This window comes from Amia ocellicauda, chromosome 9 (assembly GCF_036373705.1).
Source record: "Amia ocellicauda isolate fAmiCal2 chromosome 9, fAmiCal2.hap1, whole genome shotgun sequence".
Lineage (NCBI taxonomy): Eukaryota > Metazoa > Chordata > Actinopteri > Amiiformes > Amiidae > Amia > Amia ocellicauda.
Genome location: NC_089858.1, coordinates 36,925,504 through 36,944,489, shown reverse-complemented (window position 1 = coordinate 36,944,489; position 18,986 = coordinate 36,925,504). Strand labels below are relative to the sequence as shown.

General features: G+C 42.7%; 1 protein-coding gene across 1 annotated transcript in view; it reads left to right on the top strand.

Annotated features, from left to right (window-relative positions):
* Positions 1 to 3,457: 3,457 nt before the first annotated feature.
* Positions 3,458 to 18,986, top strand: part of LOC136759386 (inactive carboxypeptidase-like protein X2) — a 22,856-nt gene continuing 7,327 nt past the window's right edge. The window contains exons 1-10 of the mRNA XM_066714361.1: positions 3,458 to 4,814; positions 10,188 to 10,514; positions 10,761 to 10,814; positions 11,387 to 11,482; positions 11,915 to 11,995; positions 13,129 to 13,188; positions 14,089 to 14,142; positions 16,049 to 16,129; positions 17,530 to 17,639; positions 18,531 to 18,682. Coding sequence (XP_066570458.1) covers positions 4,553 to 4,814; positions 10,188 to 10,514; positions 10,761 to 10,814; positions 11,387 to 11,482; positions 11,915 to 11,995; positions 13,129 to 13,188; positions 14,089 to 14,142; positions 16,049 to 16,129; positions 17,530 to 17,639; positions 18,531 to 18,682 — 1,277 coding nt within the window. The 5' untranslated portion in view covers positions 3,458 to 4,552. The remainder of the gene's footprint in view (positions 4,815 to 10,187; positions 10,515 to 10,760; positions 10,815 to 11,386; positions 11,483 to 11,914; positions 11,996 to 13,128; positions 13,189 to 14,088; positions 14,143 to 16,048; positions 16,130 to 17,529; positions 17,640 to 18,530; positions 18,683 to 18,986) is intronic.

Sequence of the window (18,986 nt, the reverse complement as noted above, 5' to 3'; positions counted from 1 at the left end):
CATTTGTGAAGCCACAACACGTACAACCTTGAGGCGGATGGGCTACAACAGCAGAAGACCCCACCGGGTACCACTCATCTCCACTACAAATAGGAAAAAGAGGCTACAATTTGCACAAGCTCACCAAAATTGGACAGTTGAAGACTGGAAAAATGTTGCCTGGTCTGATGAGTCTTGATTTCTGTTGAGACATTCAGATGGTAGAGTCAGAATTTGGCGTAAACAGAATGAGAACATGGATCCATCATGCCTTGTTACCACTGTGCAGGCTGGTGGTGGTGGTGTAATGGTGTGGGGGATGTTTTCTTGGCACACTTTTGGCCCCTTAGTGCCAATTGGGCATCGTTTAAATGCCACGGCCTACCTGAGCATTGTTTCTGACCATGTCCATCCCTTTATGACCACCATGTACCCATCCTCTGATGGCTACTTCCAGCAGGATAATGCACCATGTCACAAAGGTCGAATCATTTCAAATTGGTTTCTTGAACATGACAATGAGTTCACTGTACTAAACTGGCCCCCACAGTCACCAGATCTCAAACCAATAGAGCATCTTTGGGATGTGGTGGAACGGGAGCTTCGTGCCCTGGATGTGCATCCCACAAATCTCCATCAACTGCAAGATGCTATCCTATCAATATGGGCCAACATTTCTAAAGAATGCTTTCAGCACCTTGTTGAATCAATGCCACGTAGAATTAAGGCAGTTCTGAAGGCGAAAGGGGGTCAAACACAGTATTAGTATGGTGTTCCTAATAATCCTTTAGGTGAGTGTATATTCAAGGCATATATCAAACTCTTCAAGCTAGACCAAGGCAATCTGTTTTCTGTGGCCTCTGCCTAAATAAAGAACTGAAATGACCTCTTGAGCACCTTCTTGGTGTCACTGCATTGTGTGAGGTTAAACCAGCAGTGGTTAGGATTGTGAATATGTGCTATCTTTTCTTATCCCAATTTCCACATCCTTGCCATCAGAACATTGAGTTTATTCTTATTTTTATATAACACCTTTTCAATTTCACTTTCTCCACAAGGAAAGCAGCGACCGAGCAGGGGGACTGAAATTATAAGTCAATGAAATGTGAGAAAGATATATTTATTCCCTCTAGCGCTGGATGGGATCGGGCAGGATGACCATAATTACAAAGACAGCCCACACAACGGCGGAAGCAATTCCAAAACACTAAACACTAAAGCGCTTTTTTATGACTGATGCAGTTTGGTTGGGGAGTATCTTCATATGAGATACCAATGACCTGCAAGGGATTTTGAGGTTGGAAATCACAGTGAATGACATAATCCGGCTTGTGTTGCAGGCCAATTTCGAACACGTGGGTTTGCAATATAAACACAAATCACCTAAAAAAAACGATAGCTTCAGGAAAGCGAAAGAAAAGGAAACAAGGACATCATCTTAAAATGATCCAAGATAGGTTCATTAGTGGTAAAATATAAACACAGTTCCTAGAAAGAAGAGAGAATATGTTTTGAAAGATGTGCTGCTTCCTCGTTTAGTTCTTTGCAGGCTAATCTGACATGAAAAAGATGAAAAGCAAGTTCTACTGTAGGACTCTGCTGACGGGAAACGGTTTGATGGGCTGGAAGACCCTGTTTATGAGATCAGTGTTTTTCCTGAGCCTTGCCAGCCTGCTCTCAGTAGACCTTAATAGGACATATGTAGCTACTCTATAGGAGCTGGAATGTATGGAATAGTATTTTACAGAGCGGTCTGCACCAAAGTCCCTTCATCAGATCTAACATTTGCAGCCTCAGCCCTCAGCCAACATCTGCTTATCCATTTCAGCCAGTGGAAACAGGTATCCATATGAGAAAAGACCATTGCAGACTCAATTAAATAGGTGCATAGACAAGCTCTTCTGACGTGGCATTTGAAACTCAAAAATATGATTTTTAACTTTTATATATTTTTAAAAATTAAATGTGTAATATATATATATGCATTTCAGTTGAATGTTGCTTGATCAGAACACAGCCTTTTTCAAGATGCTCTCCTGCCGTCTGGCCAATGTGAGAAAGGGAGGGTGAAATTATAATGAATTGGATGGGATTTGTCTGGCTAACTCTGGTCTCCATGCAGAACCAATTAACAATTTGAATGCATGAATTACAGTATAATGGCTTTTTATACTTTTCATTATTTGGTGCAAACTGGAACACAGCAACAGTGCCAAATATGTCTTTGGCCTGGCATGCGATCTGTGCTGTATTTTTTTTCCATGGCATTCAAAACTATGTTGTCAGACTTTGTCACTGCAAAACTTCCAGGCTGGACATTGTGCCCCAAGAGGTAGACCGAATTTGAATGGAAGTCTTTATAAAATGGAAAAGGAGACTTTAAAATGTCCGGATTAATTTTCGGGGTGCGGGGGATGGAATCCAGTATAGTGAGTTCAAGAGCAGGTCCAAGGTACCCCGTCTGCTCACATGCTTCCTGCTGAATCAAAGCCTCACTAGGAAACACAAATCAGCTCCAAGTTCACGCCCAAAAGCATGGCTAAATTAAGGTCCTGAAACTGGAACTTGCTCGCAACATCTTTTCCTTGCTAATTCACTTCTGAAATGTTCAAAGGCCATGTCATAGGACAGGGAGAACAGATTATATTGGACTAAGCCACCAGGCATCCTGCCAGCTGCGTTTCAAGCTGCTAACCGTGGCTACATTTGGTGTACAGCCAATCACATAAGAGTTGCTTTGAGTTGTGGCAGGCCGTCCTTTACCTGGATTTCCAAAGTGCTTAAATATAAACGTTTAGATAGAGCCAGATTGTATTGCATAGTTCAGATTCAGCCATAAAAACCACCCAAGAAAGCAAACACAACAACAGTGTCAAGAGATTTATATTGTCCAGAGTGTGGACAGAACCTTAGTTTAACATCTAAAATATACCCCTCACTTTGACTAATAAGATGTCCACCATTTCTTTATCCTTCTCTGCAGCGACTGCATGTTTCCATCCATGTCTGCTAACAGAGAGATGACCAAACAGCAAATCTGTCAACAGCGCTCCTCAGGATCTGAAACCCAGTACCTTCTAAGAGTGACATCATAAAGAGAGAGAAGCATGTTGGCCTCCCCATGCGAACAGTGTTAGTGTGTTGCATTGTATTTTCTTGGAAAAAAGGAAAGAAAAATCCCATCTGACTCTAATTAGACAGCTCTTGGAAAAAACAAACCTTTTCTTCTCGGCCCATTAGTGAGTCATGCACATCCAGACTCTTATCTGCTCTGAGTGATTAAAGTTTGCTCTCGCTGAAAAAGGAACAGATTGGCAAAAGTACAGCCCACTTCAACAAAGCTCAGCCTCTCAAAAAACAAACCGCACCCCCCCTACACCCCTCACACACACTTCTACCTCAACCCCCTCCCCTGAATTTGACCCTGAGGTGGATGTTGTTTTTTGTTCTTTTTTTCAAAAGGGGTTGCCTCCCGCCCCTGATCCTATTCTTGCTCTTTTCTTTCCTCGATCGAAGGAGTCAGGGGCTGGGCTTGAGGAGTCTTCTGGGTTTTATAAGATATGTACAGCTGCCAGAGTGTTTGCAGAAGCCTGTGAGCCGAGAGAGACGGAGGGGAGGTCTGAACACAGTGAGAAGGAGTGGAGGGGGGAGACATTTACCAGAAATCGGCACCTTCTGTGATCAGCGAGATATTTCACTTTTTCCAGCTTCTGGGGGTGAGTCGTCATTTAAGACACTGCAGCTTATTCAAGACTTCAGTTCACTGTTCCTCCGCGCCAATAGAAACGGACTGGAACAGAAAAGGCAACAGACAGAGTTTGAGACGGTTTGTCGCAGTGGATTTTTCTTTTTCCTTTCACTTTGGGAATTTTCATAGCCTGTGGGGAACAGGATTTTTACACGACCAGGGCAAGGCACTGTTCTCTCTCTCTCTCTCTCCTCCTCATCTCTACCTCTGGAATCTGTCATTTTGTAGGCTTCCCTGCTCTGTAGATTAGAGTAGAGGATTCATCTAACATTCCTCCATAAAGTGTCTGTGAGGAGACCTGAAGAATTTATTCCCAAAGTGGGGGTGGCAGAGGGACCTGACGGCACTTCATACAAACATTCAGAGGGCAGTAGTGGGAGTCGACAGACCTCCAGTCCTTAGACTCCTGAGAGAACACACTGCAGCCACTTTATAAACTGTTAAAGATTTGGATTCATTTATTGTGAAGAAAGCAATCCTCCCAAGTTGACTTGACTCTTGTGCTTGAAGCATTAATGCACTTAGACTTTCTGGACTTTATCCTCAAATTCCCTCTCCCACAGAAAACTAAACAACAACCTCTATGAGTTTCATATCCTGACTGACAATTCCATCATTTGTTTGTCCTAAAGGGGACATGCTAGTATAATCTTGCCAACTTTGGCAAGTGCACACATTCAACTTCACCATACTATCCTCTTGTGCTTGATTGAAGACACTCACCCACATTAGAGCAATCATTCAGATTTGGGCAGATTTGGGGAAGGGGAGCCATCGTTCTAGACTACGTAGAGGAAGAAGGAGTCTTCCTGGTGGTGAGTGAAGATGGAGAGGAGGATTCCAGTCTACTGCTGCGTCTTGCTGTGTCTGGGTTACCTGCTGGTCTGGTGCTGCACTGCCGAGTCCCAGTCCGTCTCCTCGGACCACGATGCCACCGAGGTGCAGGCAAGGGACAGGAGAGAAGTGTCTGGGAGGAGGGAAGCCCAGGCTGACGAGCCAGAGGAGAGCCCGGACATAGCACCGGCACCCAAGAAGAAGGGGAAATCCAAAGACAAGAGCAAGAAGTCTGCTGAAGAGATCCTCGCAGGTAAGGTGGTCTGCTCTGGAGATCCACACTCCTGCAGTGTCTTGCCGTAGCTTGAGGTGGGCAGCCAATAAAGACCTGGAGAAGGTGTTGAATCAAGTAAACAAACAACTGCACTTTCCTCCTTTCCTTGAGACTTGACATCTCCTAATAAGTCATGGCCTATTGATGTCAACCATGATGTCCCTTACTTTTTTACTAGCTCATCGTCAGCATCATGTGAAAGAGGTTACAAAATAGATACAGCAGTAATGAAATGTATTCATACTGAACTAAACAGCGGATATGTTTGTACAGCTTCTTTTAGACAATCTGTAAAGCTGATATCCTGTTGTATGTGACACTGTAGTTGCAGTTGCTTGTGCACGCTACATCCCCTAGTCTCATTAATTAAGTTTGGACAAAAGTGGCTGTTAAATTACTTATTAATTGATTTATTAATATTATTATTACAACTCTGCAACAAAGCTGCATGGAGTACTGACACAACACTGGCTACTGCATCTTTAAAACTAGGTTAAGGGGCTAGACTATTGGTGAATTGAAGAGGCTTGCTGCTGAAAGACACATTCCTCAGTCGAGTTCACTCTTTTGTTCCACTCAAGCCATGGCTCTGTGGTCAGTGTGGTTGGTGGCAGAATGAGAGTTTGGACAGTCGGTTTACACAAGCGTTCCCAATCCCAGGCATGCTGCTTAGTCACCGACCCTTGACGTCTTTGAAACTAGGAGATAACATTTCTTGCGTCTTTTTCCCGCAGCGGCGGTTAGCCGAGTCGCAGTTATGTTGAGACGCATGTGGGCTCAGAGTGGAAAGAGCTCGTGTGGTCTTACGGAGGGTTTAGTGCTGTGAAGTTTCCAGTTACTTTGTGGATTCGTCTGAAATTTGAGCATTGCAAATAATTATCAGAAAGCTGCTGATTTCTCTTTAAAAAAATAATCTGTGGAACATTCTGGAGACATGTGTTTTCATTTTCTGCTGTGCATAGACCAAAAGTGTTTCTGTTTCTCTACTACATGGGATCCTTAATATAGTTGATATATATCTATATTCACTGTAACTTCAAGCAGAGAAAGATAAACTATGAAGCCGTTACCATTTGAAAGGGAAGCTTATTTGAAAAAGAATTACAACACAACAAATTGACACTGAAGTAAAAAAGCACTTTGAATCACCAATTATCTCTGTTTAAATACTGTTTTGAAGACACAAAGGCAAAATACAGTATTAAGTGTAATATGTTGCATTACTGTAAGTAGTTGAAAGTTTTTTTTTTTTTTCAATTACAGCAAAGCACAACCCCCCAGGATCAATCCTTAAAACACATTGCTAGCTATTAATTTAATGCACATTAAACCAAATCTCCATAAGATAGTCTACAGTGATTACAGACATAATTTCTTAGAAAGGATTTTGGTGAAGAACAAGAAACAGGAATTCCCAGTAATGATGATAGACCTTTCCTTGGCTCAGTCTCAAAAGCTAACTTATTTTTTCAGAAAAAGAGAAAGAAAAACTTTCCGTTTTGAGTGTGCAACAGTCAAGCTGCAATCCTACAGTTAGATTCCAAACCCATTCATTATTCTTACTATTAGTATGTCGAGGGGGTTGGTGTCTGCAAGCTGAAATGAGCTGAGTTGGGCACATTTGGTAAACCAACACACATTTTTCATCTGGGCTCCCATGCTTGATTGAAAAAAACGAAATTCCTCTTGTCTGAGTGAAAGCAGGAGCTTCAAAAACATTTTTGCATCACCTAAGGATTTTCCCACAATGCTAGGGATATACAACCATTGATCATAATTGTACCTAATTCCCATTTCCTGTATTCATTGATATTGACATCCTCCTTTCCAGGCTTTACTAACCCACTACTAGATGAAGGCCCCTCCCCAACATTGTTCTGCATTTGGCTCTCCTTCTCCATCTGGAAACATCCTATAAATGTCTTGATTTCATCTTGCTGCCTTCTGCTTCATTTCCTTCTTCTTCTCCCTCTTCTTATTTTTGGTTGTTTCTTGTGTTCTAGGGATATAGTCCAGTATTTGCCTTGGTCCAGCGATGACCTATTCATCCCGCTATGTGTTGGGCCCATCGCCATCTTTGTTACTTTGTTCTAGCAAAGACATCACCAGCTCTAATTTGCTTTCTGATGTGTTCTGTTATTCTGTCTCATCTTGTTATTCTGACCATACGCCATTCCATCATTTTTTGGATGGCCCTGTGGTTTTTGTATACTTTTTGCTTGCAGTGTCCAGACATTATCGCAAAGCCAGATGCAGCTTTCTGTATGTAGGCTGAGAAAGATCTTAAAAATGCTCCTGCCCATGCAGTGATTTTCTATGTCCTGGTATAATAGCCTGCCATTTCTCCTGCAAATATTAAAACTTCTTCCAACTAAAAAGAACTTCACAGAAGACAAGTTGAAGCAATTTGTCAGGAAACGGAGAAGAGGAAGCAAATAAAGGCTTTACCAGGACTCTCAGTGTTATTTCTAGATAACATAAAATGTTTTGATTGGTCAACCTTAACAGTGCAGCACAGATAATCTTCCCCAGGTCGTTTCCAGTACAGAAGCTTGGAGAAGCCTTTTCTACAGCCAAGTATTCAGCCTAGTTTAACTGGTGAATTAATGCACAGCAATAGGAATCGACTGAGTATCACTGTGCAGGACGTGTAGCTTGTCAGAAACTAAATAACGGAAACAAATGCATGCTCTGCTCTGATCCTTTAAGCTCCTCTATGTGTCACGTCAGAATATGCTGCTTTTGCTTAACACCGAGGTGAATTAAGGTGAGGAGAACGTGTGGAGACTGCAGACAAGAATGCCATGTTTGATCCAGTGCAGGAGAACAGCTGCCAGGGATTAGCTGAGCCAGGCCTTGTTTGAAATGTAGACGACCGTCTCCCTCACACCCTGCCCAACCAAAACGTGACGCGATCCTCTCACCGCCATGGGTGCACTGTGGCAGAAAACAACCAGCTGCAACAAGTCAGAGGACCCATTGATCCTTGGCTGTGTTTAGTCTGAGATATTTGCCAACCATAGCAAAAAAAACAAAAAAGACATACACAATGAACAGAACATCTAAGTATCTGGCATTTCCAAGTTTAGAATTTTATATTTTTTTCTTGTAGAATTGAAAGAAACATTCCTACACACTTTACCCCCTAAAGGAACCTTCTAGTAGCTATGGGGTAAAATGCATGTGAAATGAAATGGGATTTAGTAAATGTATTTTACAGCGTCTGTTCTCTGTCATTGTGTTCTGGCGAAAGTATAGCAATAGTACACGTATAGATGCTGGGGAGTTTTAGACACAGCACAGGGAGGCAGGGGTGAAGTTGAAGAGCAGTGACAAAATTTTGACATTGATTGATCCATTGTCAGTCTGGGGAGGAAGAGAGGGAGTGACGAAGAAAGTAAGCAAGCGTTACAGGCCTCAGAGGGGGTCAATAGCCTGATGGTGACTGCACTCTCCCAAGATTTGGTAGAGCATACAAATCTCCATGTTAGGGTGACTGAACTTTTGGTATGGCAGGTTTGTCATGCTTTGGGAGGTGTGCCCAAGACAACTGTTCAATCCCACGCAGGGTCTGACGCTACACATTACATGAGCTATACAGAAAAAAGAAATGGATGGAAAATGAGAGTGTGTGTTTTCTTTGGCTGGGTGTCAATCTGGCTTTGCAGAATGCTTGACATCACAGAAGAATAATCCAAGAATGGTGTCATGGAGTTATTGCCCTGCTTGGTACAGGGCTCCTTCAGGAGAGAACAAGACAGGCACTGTCTGGCAGCGCTGATGGGTGGGAGGGACGGAAAACAAGCATCTGACCATCAAACACGGTGATTTGCTGGGACTGTTTAAGGAGGAAGTGACCCTCCTTGACACTGGCATTGCAATCGTACCGAACAAGCTCCTGAATCCTGAATGCAACACATCTATACATGAGATTCACAATATGTAGTGCCACAAAACTCTGTAGGCAGCAGCTTTTGGAATCTCCTCATTGTATAATAAGTCTTCTTCACCTTTGCTTTGTTGGTCATCTCTTTGTTTAAATTAGTGAGTTTGATTTTCTTGTTCCTGGGAAAATATGTTTAATTTACAATAGTTTTTTTCTAACTCAGTTTTATCTATTTTCAAACAACAATGGGATATACATCACACAATGACAGTGTATCATCCTATCAGATCAGAGGTGGAAGTATGGAAACAGTACAATGTATTCCTTAGATTGGATCAACATCCCTGCAGGTGATGATTGATTTAATTGCACAATGCCCAGCATGTGAAATTTGCTTCTACCCACAACAGGTAGTGATGGAAGCTGCAATCCCTCTTCCTCATGGTCAGTCACGTGTATGAGGTACAATGAGAGAGTCCTTTCTGATCCAAAGTCAAGAGAGACAGTGACTTATTCACTATACAACTTGTTCCATTTGCCTGCTAACAAGCCTGGAACTGCCCAGACTCGGGTTGGACCCAGTGCCAAGGCGATGGGTACACTATGCAGGCTACAGCGATTGAATCAGACATCATTCAACAGAAATTCCTGAGCTGTGACTCAGATGCTTTCTATCAGCATTAGCATTGTGTCTTCCCCTGGATAACTTGTAGCCAGAGGCCCAAGATCAAGCAGGTTAATATTCTTGTATATCACTGACAAAGCAACACTGAGCAATCGCAGCACTTGTCAACAAGTTAAACACCTCTGCCCATCATCCAGTTTGTCTGGTTGTGTGTATGAAACCCTGGTCAATAGTTAACATTCAGTGGCTGAGAATTGCACATGAAAGAATATGCAAAATAATGCACAACCCTACCCCTCCAACACATTCTATTGCCAAAACAAGACAATAACAATGTAGATTTAAGGAAAAAGGTTTAACTTATTTTATTTCTTAGCAGATACCCTTGTCTCAGGCAATTTACAGTTATAATATATCACATTATTTTGACATACAATTACCAATTTATATAGCTGTATTTTTACTGCAGTGCCTTGCACAAGGGTACAGCACCTGGGATTGAACCCATGACCCTCCACTCAAGTCCAGAGCCCTGACTGCTACGCCACACTGCTGGAGTTTTATAAACCAGTACCCATAAAGACAAAATTTAAAACGTGATATTTGAAGCATGGCATTACTGCTATAATAATGATTGGGACAAAGAGGCAGAAATTACATGGTTTTTTTTAGAACATGACTGGTAAAATTGTATGAAGTTCCTGTAGGTTATTAATGGCTAAAGATCTGGAATGTCTTAATCTTGTCTAGTTTACCTAACAATGGCTACAAATTATGATCAGAAGTACTAACAGGTTGGGGTTTCATTCATGTTGTTTCTGTTTCCCCAACTCCTCTCTAGCCAAGGCCAAGAAAGCATCCGAGAAGGAAGCTAAAGCCAAGAAGCAGAAGGGCCCCAAGCCAACCAAGAAACCAAAGGGTCCCAAGCCAACTAAGAAACCCAAGGCCCCGAAACCCACCAAAAAGCCCAAAGCTCCCAAGACCACCAAAAAGCCTAAAGATAAGGTCCCCAAGAAGCCCAAGGAGAAAGTGAACACAGAGAAGCTGGAGGGGGAGAAGGAGGAAGACAAGAGGGAGAAGGTCGAGCAACCAGAAGAGCAGCCCACAAAACAGCCAACCCTGGATGAAGAAGAGAAGCGCATCCTGATCGAGCTGGGCTGGGACATTCGTATGTATTGCCAATCTGTCACCTTGGCAGGAAAACTCCATATGATGCTCTCAGATACAGACGGCCGATTGACAGTAGTTAGATTCTTAGCTTCTACCAAAGAAATACCATAGGATCAAGCGTTGTCTGTGCATGCAAAAAAAAAATATTGTGTAACAGGTCAGTGAAGCAATTATACTGACAATTATAGGAAAGCTAATCGGGTTACTTATATTAAATTGATTCCAACTTGAAACGTTTCTTTAGCAACCCCAGTGGAACCACCTACAGAAGCCGAAAAGGAGACGTCCCCAGATTCAGGTAGGCACAGTCTTGTCTCCTGTATGATGTTGAAAAGTGTCATTTGACCCAAGCATATGCATTCTGTAAACACAGCTGTCTACTGGGGCCATTTCAAGGCACTAACTATTCCAAAACTGTAAAACGGTGATGTTACTACATACTCACTACAAGAACAGAAGCCTGGATTTCAGTCACAGATATAGCAGTGTTTCAAACAGGTCAGGTCACTTGGGTGATAAAAAGTTGGACGAAAAGTCAATCTTGTTTGTCTTCTAGCACTGTTGGAAATATATTCTGTTTGTTCAGGAGTTTCCTCAAGCTTACAGTAGTACATCCAAAACAAATGTTTTGCTTCAATGAAGAGGGCAGTGGGGTGGGGAGGTTTAGAGGCTGATTTCCGAAGATCTCAGAGTAAAAGTTTGAAGCGCTTAAGGCCAAGGTCTAAAAAAGAAAGCACATGAAAAAATGATAGCAATCTGCTGTTGATAGACTCAGTTCTGAAAAGAGCTGGCTTGTTTTCTCAGGTTGGTCACATACAGCTCTTTAATCCTTATAGTAACAGATTAGTTTTGTTTTGTTGTTTTCCACAGTGGATGTTTTCTTGAAACCAGAAGTGCGCCCCACGCCTGAGCCGTCAGAGGACATCAAGAAGGAAACAGAGGAGGATGACTACTGGGATATCAAATGTAAGGGGGATTTATCAATTTCCTGGAATATAGAAATGAGTAAGGGATGTTTAATAGTTCAACCACTAGATCATCAAGGAAGAACAGAGAGTGCAGGGGTCAGTGCTAAGCCAACCACAACATTGAATGGCTTTCCAAATGATTGAAGACCAGCAGTAGCACACAAGGCCGTGTTATTAGAGAAACATGATGCTCTCTAAGTGGGCCAAACACCAGCGCAGGCTTCTGGGAAATCTACGAGTGGGCAAAACAACAAATGTCATGTATACAGTCAAGATGTGGCGTGAAGAGAGACCTGTGCAAAAAAATAACCTCCCCTCCCATGATAGAGAGGTCAGAGGCCAGTATGTTCCAACGTTAGAAAGAATACTGGTCCCCATTCTCTTGCTGGGCATTCCCTTCCAATCCTGGTGTCCTGTTTCCCTCTGACAGATGGGCTCCCCAAACCCCAGCCTGAAGGCAAGGAGGACTACCCTGAGCCATACACTGAGGACTGGAGACTCCCGGTCACAGGTATTCCTCTGGGGGACTGAGAGGATGTGGGCGGGGCCATCTCCCAGCCCTTGGTGTTGTCAGATTTGAGGTAGAGACGTGGCCGAGATAGGACAGGAATGCAGCCGGGGGGTTACGGTGAAAGCATAACCCCAGTGTAGTGGTCAGAACTGGAGTCCTGAGGTGGAGGTTATACCATTTTACACCGACATCCACACTCATCCCAGTGCCTGAGGAGGCACAGCCATTATAGGATTATATATCCAAAGTGACCCCAAACCTGGAAGAGGTCGTAAATTACACTAACACTGACAATGATATGCTTAATCGTTTGCGACATTCACCTCTGTGATCCCTACCTGCCTTTCAAGTAGTAATTAATGTTGTTAAGTCATGTGCGTTTCTCAATCAGATCACAGAGTTTCTGATGATTAATAAGTTGTTATTCTTTCTGTAAATTACATCTTGTTGAGAGCATCTTGTTCTTTTCAAATGTATGTTTTCATTAAACAAAAACAACAAAACAGTGAATGAGATTTCTTCACAAGACATCTTCTTTTTCCATCAAAGAATTCCCACGAATGACTTTAACAGGGGCCTGGTTCTGTTTTTAAAATAACTCATGAATGCTGGACTGGCCATAAGGTCTCCGTCACTTAACTTAGAAACGGACATGGATTACCAGTGCTGATCACAGATTTAAAGGCAGGTAGCGCCAGCAAAAATAAATGCTGGAACACCAAGCATCTATAGACTTGAATTCATGGAGTAACCCCATTCTGATCCTACATGAGGGGCAGAACTGGGAGCCTCCCAGGCATAGGGGAGAGTGTCTCAGCAAGGACCTCATAGAATTATCTGAGATTCTGCCAACACTGTTTGGGCTTCAGAGTCCTTGCAATGCTCAACAAGTAGGCCTTCAGGGTTTTGTTAACCCCCATTTCATCAAGGCGATCTCTTCATGTCATCTGTCTCACCGGTTCACGATCTGCTCAACCACTCCAGACATGTCACCTTCAGTCATGGGAGATGGATAAGGAGCATGTGAGGGGATTGAATGGGTGGAGCTGTGTTGAAAAGACATTGCAATTGCCTTTGACCCCACGTTTGACTGTTGCTTTTGTTTTGTCCCCCCCCCATTTTCTCTTCCCCAGCGGAACCCACCCCACCTCCCTTCGAGGGTCCATTGTACGAGTACTACGAATACGGATACAGTATGTAAAAGGCGTCTGTGCCCTATTTCTCCCCAGCACACCAGGCTTCTATAGTGATACACACAGTGCATTCCCATGAAGCACTTAGCTTAAGCCCCATGCTAAGGCATGTCTTGAAAACAATTAAATTACATTTTACAAGGGAGCAAAAACAATAACAATAATCATGAAAAGATGTCTGGATTACCCTGAGGCAGTGTTTCTCATTATTCCTGAGTCAAGTAATCATGCTTAATGGTTCGCTTTACCAAGGCTTGGGTTGCAGATGTAGCGAATTAGAGAGATGGTTGTTGTTTCTGTCGTTGTTTTGGTCTCTTAACTTGCTTTTATGTGTCTGTTATTTTGTTGTGTTGGTACAGGGCAATATTTGTACACTTTAAAATAAAACACAGCACTTAGCTTAAAGAAGCCAAGTTGGTGCAAGTTTCTGTGCAGAAACCAGAATTAAATGCAAAGTAAAAAAATAGCAGTCGCTCTGAAAGTGATGCTGAATCTCAATTAATTTATTTTTAAATCTCTCCCTAAAGGAACATAATGTAAAGCACTGCCTCCTTCCTGCTTCACAGTCTTAGTTTTTGAAAGTGCTCTTGTTATTTTCAATAGGAGTGATTTTTATTTTTCTTTACATTCCCATTGGATATATACATCGGTGATAAAACATGTTCGTTTCCATTCTTTAAGGAATGGAAACAAGGACACAGTACCAGGCTGGTTGAACAGGCTGTGTGGAATCCAGAGCTTCTAAGATTCACTGTTCACAAGCTGGTCAGATATCATGCCACAGCTCTCCTGAGAGCAGTGGGTGGCCTTTGAAGAAGTGCCCCATATGAGGTAATGGCCGCTGTGAACCAATTTCTGTGTGGTGCTTCAGCGCTGTCTCTTTCTGTGTCCCCGATGCAGACAAGAAGGAGGAAGAGGAGCTGGAGGCCGCCAGGAAAGAGAAAGAGGAGAAAGGTAAGGATTTTCAGTTTTTTCCAATAGTCATCAAGCTTTGTTCTGTATCCTTAAGGAATGGGTTAGTGGGCCACAGGGCCTAGACCAAATGTAACCTTTAACCTATACCAAATCACAACTTGCACCTTATCATGTTGCTTTTTCCCCTAAGAAATAGACAGTGGCCTCTAATAATAAAATTGCGTACAGGTTTGTAATTTGTGATTCACAGCTCGGCTGTAATTTTGCTTTTGTCTAGGCCTAGCTGTATGATCAGTGTTGTTCCTTACTTATAATAATCTGTATCTAGAATCCCCAGATGCCCTGATCTTACTCTGTTATATAATCCCCATATAGCTCTCTAAATTCCCAGAATTCCTGTCCATGTTCTTGGTTTTCTCCAGCCCAGCAATTTCCTCTGAGAGGGGTCAGGAGCCGCCAGTGCAGCGAGATACCGCAATCTGAGCAGGGAACAAATAACAACAGGGCGAGACACGTTTCAGCTGTGAAAGAGGGAAAGGGTTTTGACAGGGAAACCTCGAAAGTAGAGGTGGTTTGGAATGCGGCGGTGTATTGTAATTCAGACAGGTGGTGAGAAAAAGAGGGGGAGACAGAGAGAAGGGGAAAGGAAAGAAGTTAATTAAAACAACAGCTGCTGCCACGTGTAGGATTTTTTTTTTTGTGAGATAGAAGAGAGGAAGTTTTTGTTTTATAATTGCTCTGGATTTCCTGTGTGCAGCCCGGAAAAAATAAAATAAAATAATGTTTTTAAAAAACAAATGTCTGCAGACAAGCAACAAAAATGGCCAGTGGACTCGGGGAACACTTTCCCTATTGCTCCGGCGAGGGGGAGAGCACACAGCTGGAGATTAGTTAGTCTACAGCCGCACACAGGGACTGCGGGATAATGAATCGTGAATCATACAGCTGGGCTTTATCAGAGGCCATTATGTTTCTTCCCCAGGTCACCACAACCAAAGTGCAATCAATTTAATTAGAAATGTGATATTAAAACAAACAAAACTAAATACCTATGCTTACAAAACTTGGGTTAATACCTTTAATGGAGGGAGTTTTTTCATGGTGGTCTGGAAAAAACTTAGTAACAGTCAGTGAATTCTGTGGAAGATTGTTCATGAACAATCACTCAGAGAAATATATTGTTTGCCTAATTTGTCAAATGCTTGCAGACAATCAATATATTTCTTTTCCTGGGTTTTTAGACTTGTACGGGTGTTAAAGAGGGATACAAATGTATTCGCTTAAGCTGTGCCATCACACAATGCTGGAGACATATGGTGCTTTTAGTGTAAATTAATTCCTCCTGGTTCTGGTCTCTCAGCACATTTCTGCCTCTGAGCTTATTTACACTGGTTGATCTGCATTGAGTTTTCTGGACAAATATCTGCATTTGATCACTGCATTCCTTTGGCAGGGGAAGAGGGCAAGCTGGTAGATATTACTCTCAAAGTCCAGAACATGATTAAATACATTGAAGATTCATTCCTTTCACTCAGCTAAATAATTTGCGGGGAAAAGTCCTTTATGCAGTACTTTCAATCCTTACAAAATAAGTTATACAATTTCTCTGCCAAAATACTCAGATCCCTCTTAACAAATCTAAAGCTGATAAGATCTGGAACTAAAGTGGAATGACTGCAAGCTGAGTCAAAATCAACAAGATCCCGCTAGAAATCCCACTGGCTTCACCCTGCCTAAAACAGGGAGAATCCCCAATCCTCAGACACTCAGGTTATAGATTATGGGCGCAGGACAAAACGGAGAAAACGAGTGGGAAATACCTGTGACCACTGCCGAGAGTATGCACCTATATCCTTTCTACTCTGACACCACCTTGTTTTTCCTTCCAATTATTCTGGAAACATTTGAAATCATATCCTTTCCCTCCTGGATCTCCCCCCCACAGAAAAAGCCAGGAAGCGACTGAAGGAAGAAGAGGAGGAGAAGGAGCTTGAGAAGAAAGAGTTCATCTTCAAGGAACCCAAGAGTAAGGAACACACCACTGTCCCATAGGCCACAGAGACTGGCCTGGGAAGTGGGTTTTAGTAAAACAACAACAACAACCAACCAACCAAAAACAAAACACAGATTACACTGCATACAGCACATAGATTATTGTGAGCAGGATCACCATTAGCACTGCAGGATCTTTTGCAGGAATGCATCAGATACACGTTGAGAAGCTCTAAAGGAATTCTGGGCCAAAATCAACGAATCTGTAGTTTTTTTGAGTTCCTGGAAAATCCGTAAGAGTTTTTGTGTGAAACTTTCTTGTTTTTTGGGGGGTAGTACCTCTAACTGACCTGAAATACACACTCATAAACCCCATACGTGTTGTTTTAGTATATCTGACTAAGCTCTTACCACTTTCTTTGTTTTCCCAAAACCGCTTGATGTACAACAGTAGTTTAAAAAAACAACTGCATGTTCCCACTCACAAACCCAGAGTGAATCTCTGAAGACATATCAGATAGTAGGGTTTCAACTTAGGAAACAAGGGAAAAGAAATGTAATCATCCTTGTATTTGATTAGCCTGGTGTAAACAATGATGGCATTGTTATTGTAGATCAGTTGCCTCACTGTGCAGTCGTCACTGAGAGGTTTGTGGTAGCTGTTTTTTGTGCTTGTTTTTTGTTGCTGCGATGTCATTTCCACTCGTTGGAGATCATGAGATCGCGGACATGAGACGTGGTGGCAGACTGCGTCGTCAATCTGGCAACACTTTCACGGTGATGTTCTCTACCCTTAATCTGTGCTGAGCTCGGCTGAAATGACTGGCAAGAGGACTCCAATGTCAACACTGGGCCCGACTGAGATCTTGGAAGGGCCTGTGTTGTTTTTGGCACTGCCTCTATCCTGCTCAACGAAACAGTCTGGCACTCTTGCCTCAGACCCCTTAGCGGCAAAAACAGCCCACAGCTCACCAGATCACAAGGGGACTGTGGTCTGTAAGATCCAAGAGAACTTCCAATTTTTACTGAAGGCTGCTCCACAACTCCAGAGCTCTCTGACACTAAAACCACAGCTTTCTACAGCTAGAAACTCAAAGTCTTCAGCCACAGCACTGGGGATAAAGCAAACTTGTTGCAACCACTGAACGCTAATTCAATACAAGTGTGTAATACAAATTCACATTCTAGTAACTGACAGAAAATCCAAAGTGTTTATGTAGAGATTAACACAGTGTGGTACCTTTTAATTAAAAACCTTTTACTTTTTATCCTTTCTTCGCCATTTCAAGCTTTCAATATAACATGAGAACAAAACATAGTCAAAATTAATTGGTAAATTATTTTAATTGGGGGAAAAGAAAAACAGTGGTGCACTTTGACACCCTGACTCTCACAGAAGGGAAAGGTTGAAACTCTTTCACTTGTTCCTCCCAGAATGCCCTCCTCTGGGTATGGAGTCCCACCGAATTGAAGACGACCAGCTCCTGGCCTCCTCCTCGCTGGACCACAGCTTGGGCCCCCAACGAGGAAGACTCAACATACAGGTACAGAGCAGTTTCTGGACTGAATCCTGAACACTAGCCAGTAGTACCACAGCCCTCCCCATACTGATTACACAGATACTGGAAGGCTTACAGTTGATTTTGGTAGATACTAACTGATCTATTACTGCTAGGATCATTTTCTGCCAAGTATTGTATGTGCGACTCAAGGCACATCCACAGAGTGTTACAATGGAAGTCTCCCAGACTCATACGAAGCTATGGAAACCTTTTTAATTCTGTGCGTCCAGTCTGAAGAAATTTTCATTTAACATTAGCTTAGCTTAGCACAATTGGTGGAAGCAAATGGTTGCAAATCGCTGACTCTCAAAAGAGGCTAATAGACCTTTTAAATACTCAAAAGCTTGTCTGTTTGTCATTTGTAGTCTTTCAATACTACATACACATACTTCCTGATTCACGGACTACTTTTGAGTATTTAAAAGATCTATTAGCCGCTTTTGAGAGTCAGCGATTTCCGACCACTTGCTTCCAGCAACTGTGCTATGCTAACGAAATTATAAATTAAAATTCCTTCAAACTGGACACACAGAATTAAAAATAGTCTCCATGGATTTGTATGACTCTGGGTGAGTAAGAAATCAGGCCAAAATACCAAAGTTTCCCTTTACAAACACTGTGGGGCCCTTTCTCATCCAGTTGAGTTCCAATGCAACCTTAAATTCCCAAACGTACCATGGTCTCATCACATAAAGCTCAAAGTCACTTTAGGCCATGGGACATCACACCAGCCAACATGGGGAACGAGGGAGGGGTCAAGGCTAGGGTTTTGGAAATTGCGCCTCACTGCCCAAATAATGCCACCCACGTCCACACTGACCTGAACTGTCTCTCCATCTCTCGCTCCGATGCCTGATTTCATGGTAAATGAAGTCACATTCACAGGGAGGGGAGGACGAGGACAACCTGTACGGGGGAGCCTGGTGCGCCGAGACCGAGGAGACAAAGCACTGGTTCGAGTTTGACGCCCGACGAGAGACAGAGTTCACTGGCGTCATCTCTCAGGGCAGGGACTCCCTGCTGCAGTAAGGACCCCCCATCTGTGTGTCCAGGACCTGCCCCCCAAGACTACAGCCAGCTGGGCTATACAGAGCCTCTCCCCAGGCAAAGGATACTGGGTGCAACAATGTGTATCACGAGTTAGAGATTAATGACAATGATAAAAAAGTTACACTTACACATTATTTGCAAAGATCTAATTTACATCCTTGGATCTTTAGTCAAATGATTGGGTTCCTAACAGTCTGTAGACTATTACATCCAACCTGCTACTGTCTTCCCATCCCAGTCTGAAAGAGCTCATCTTTGAAATAGTATGGTTTTTGTGTA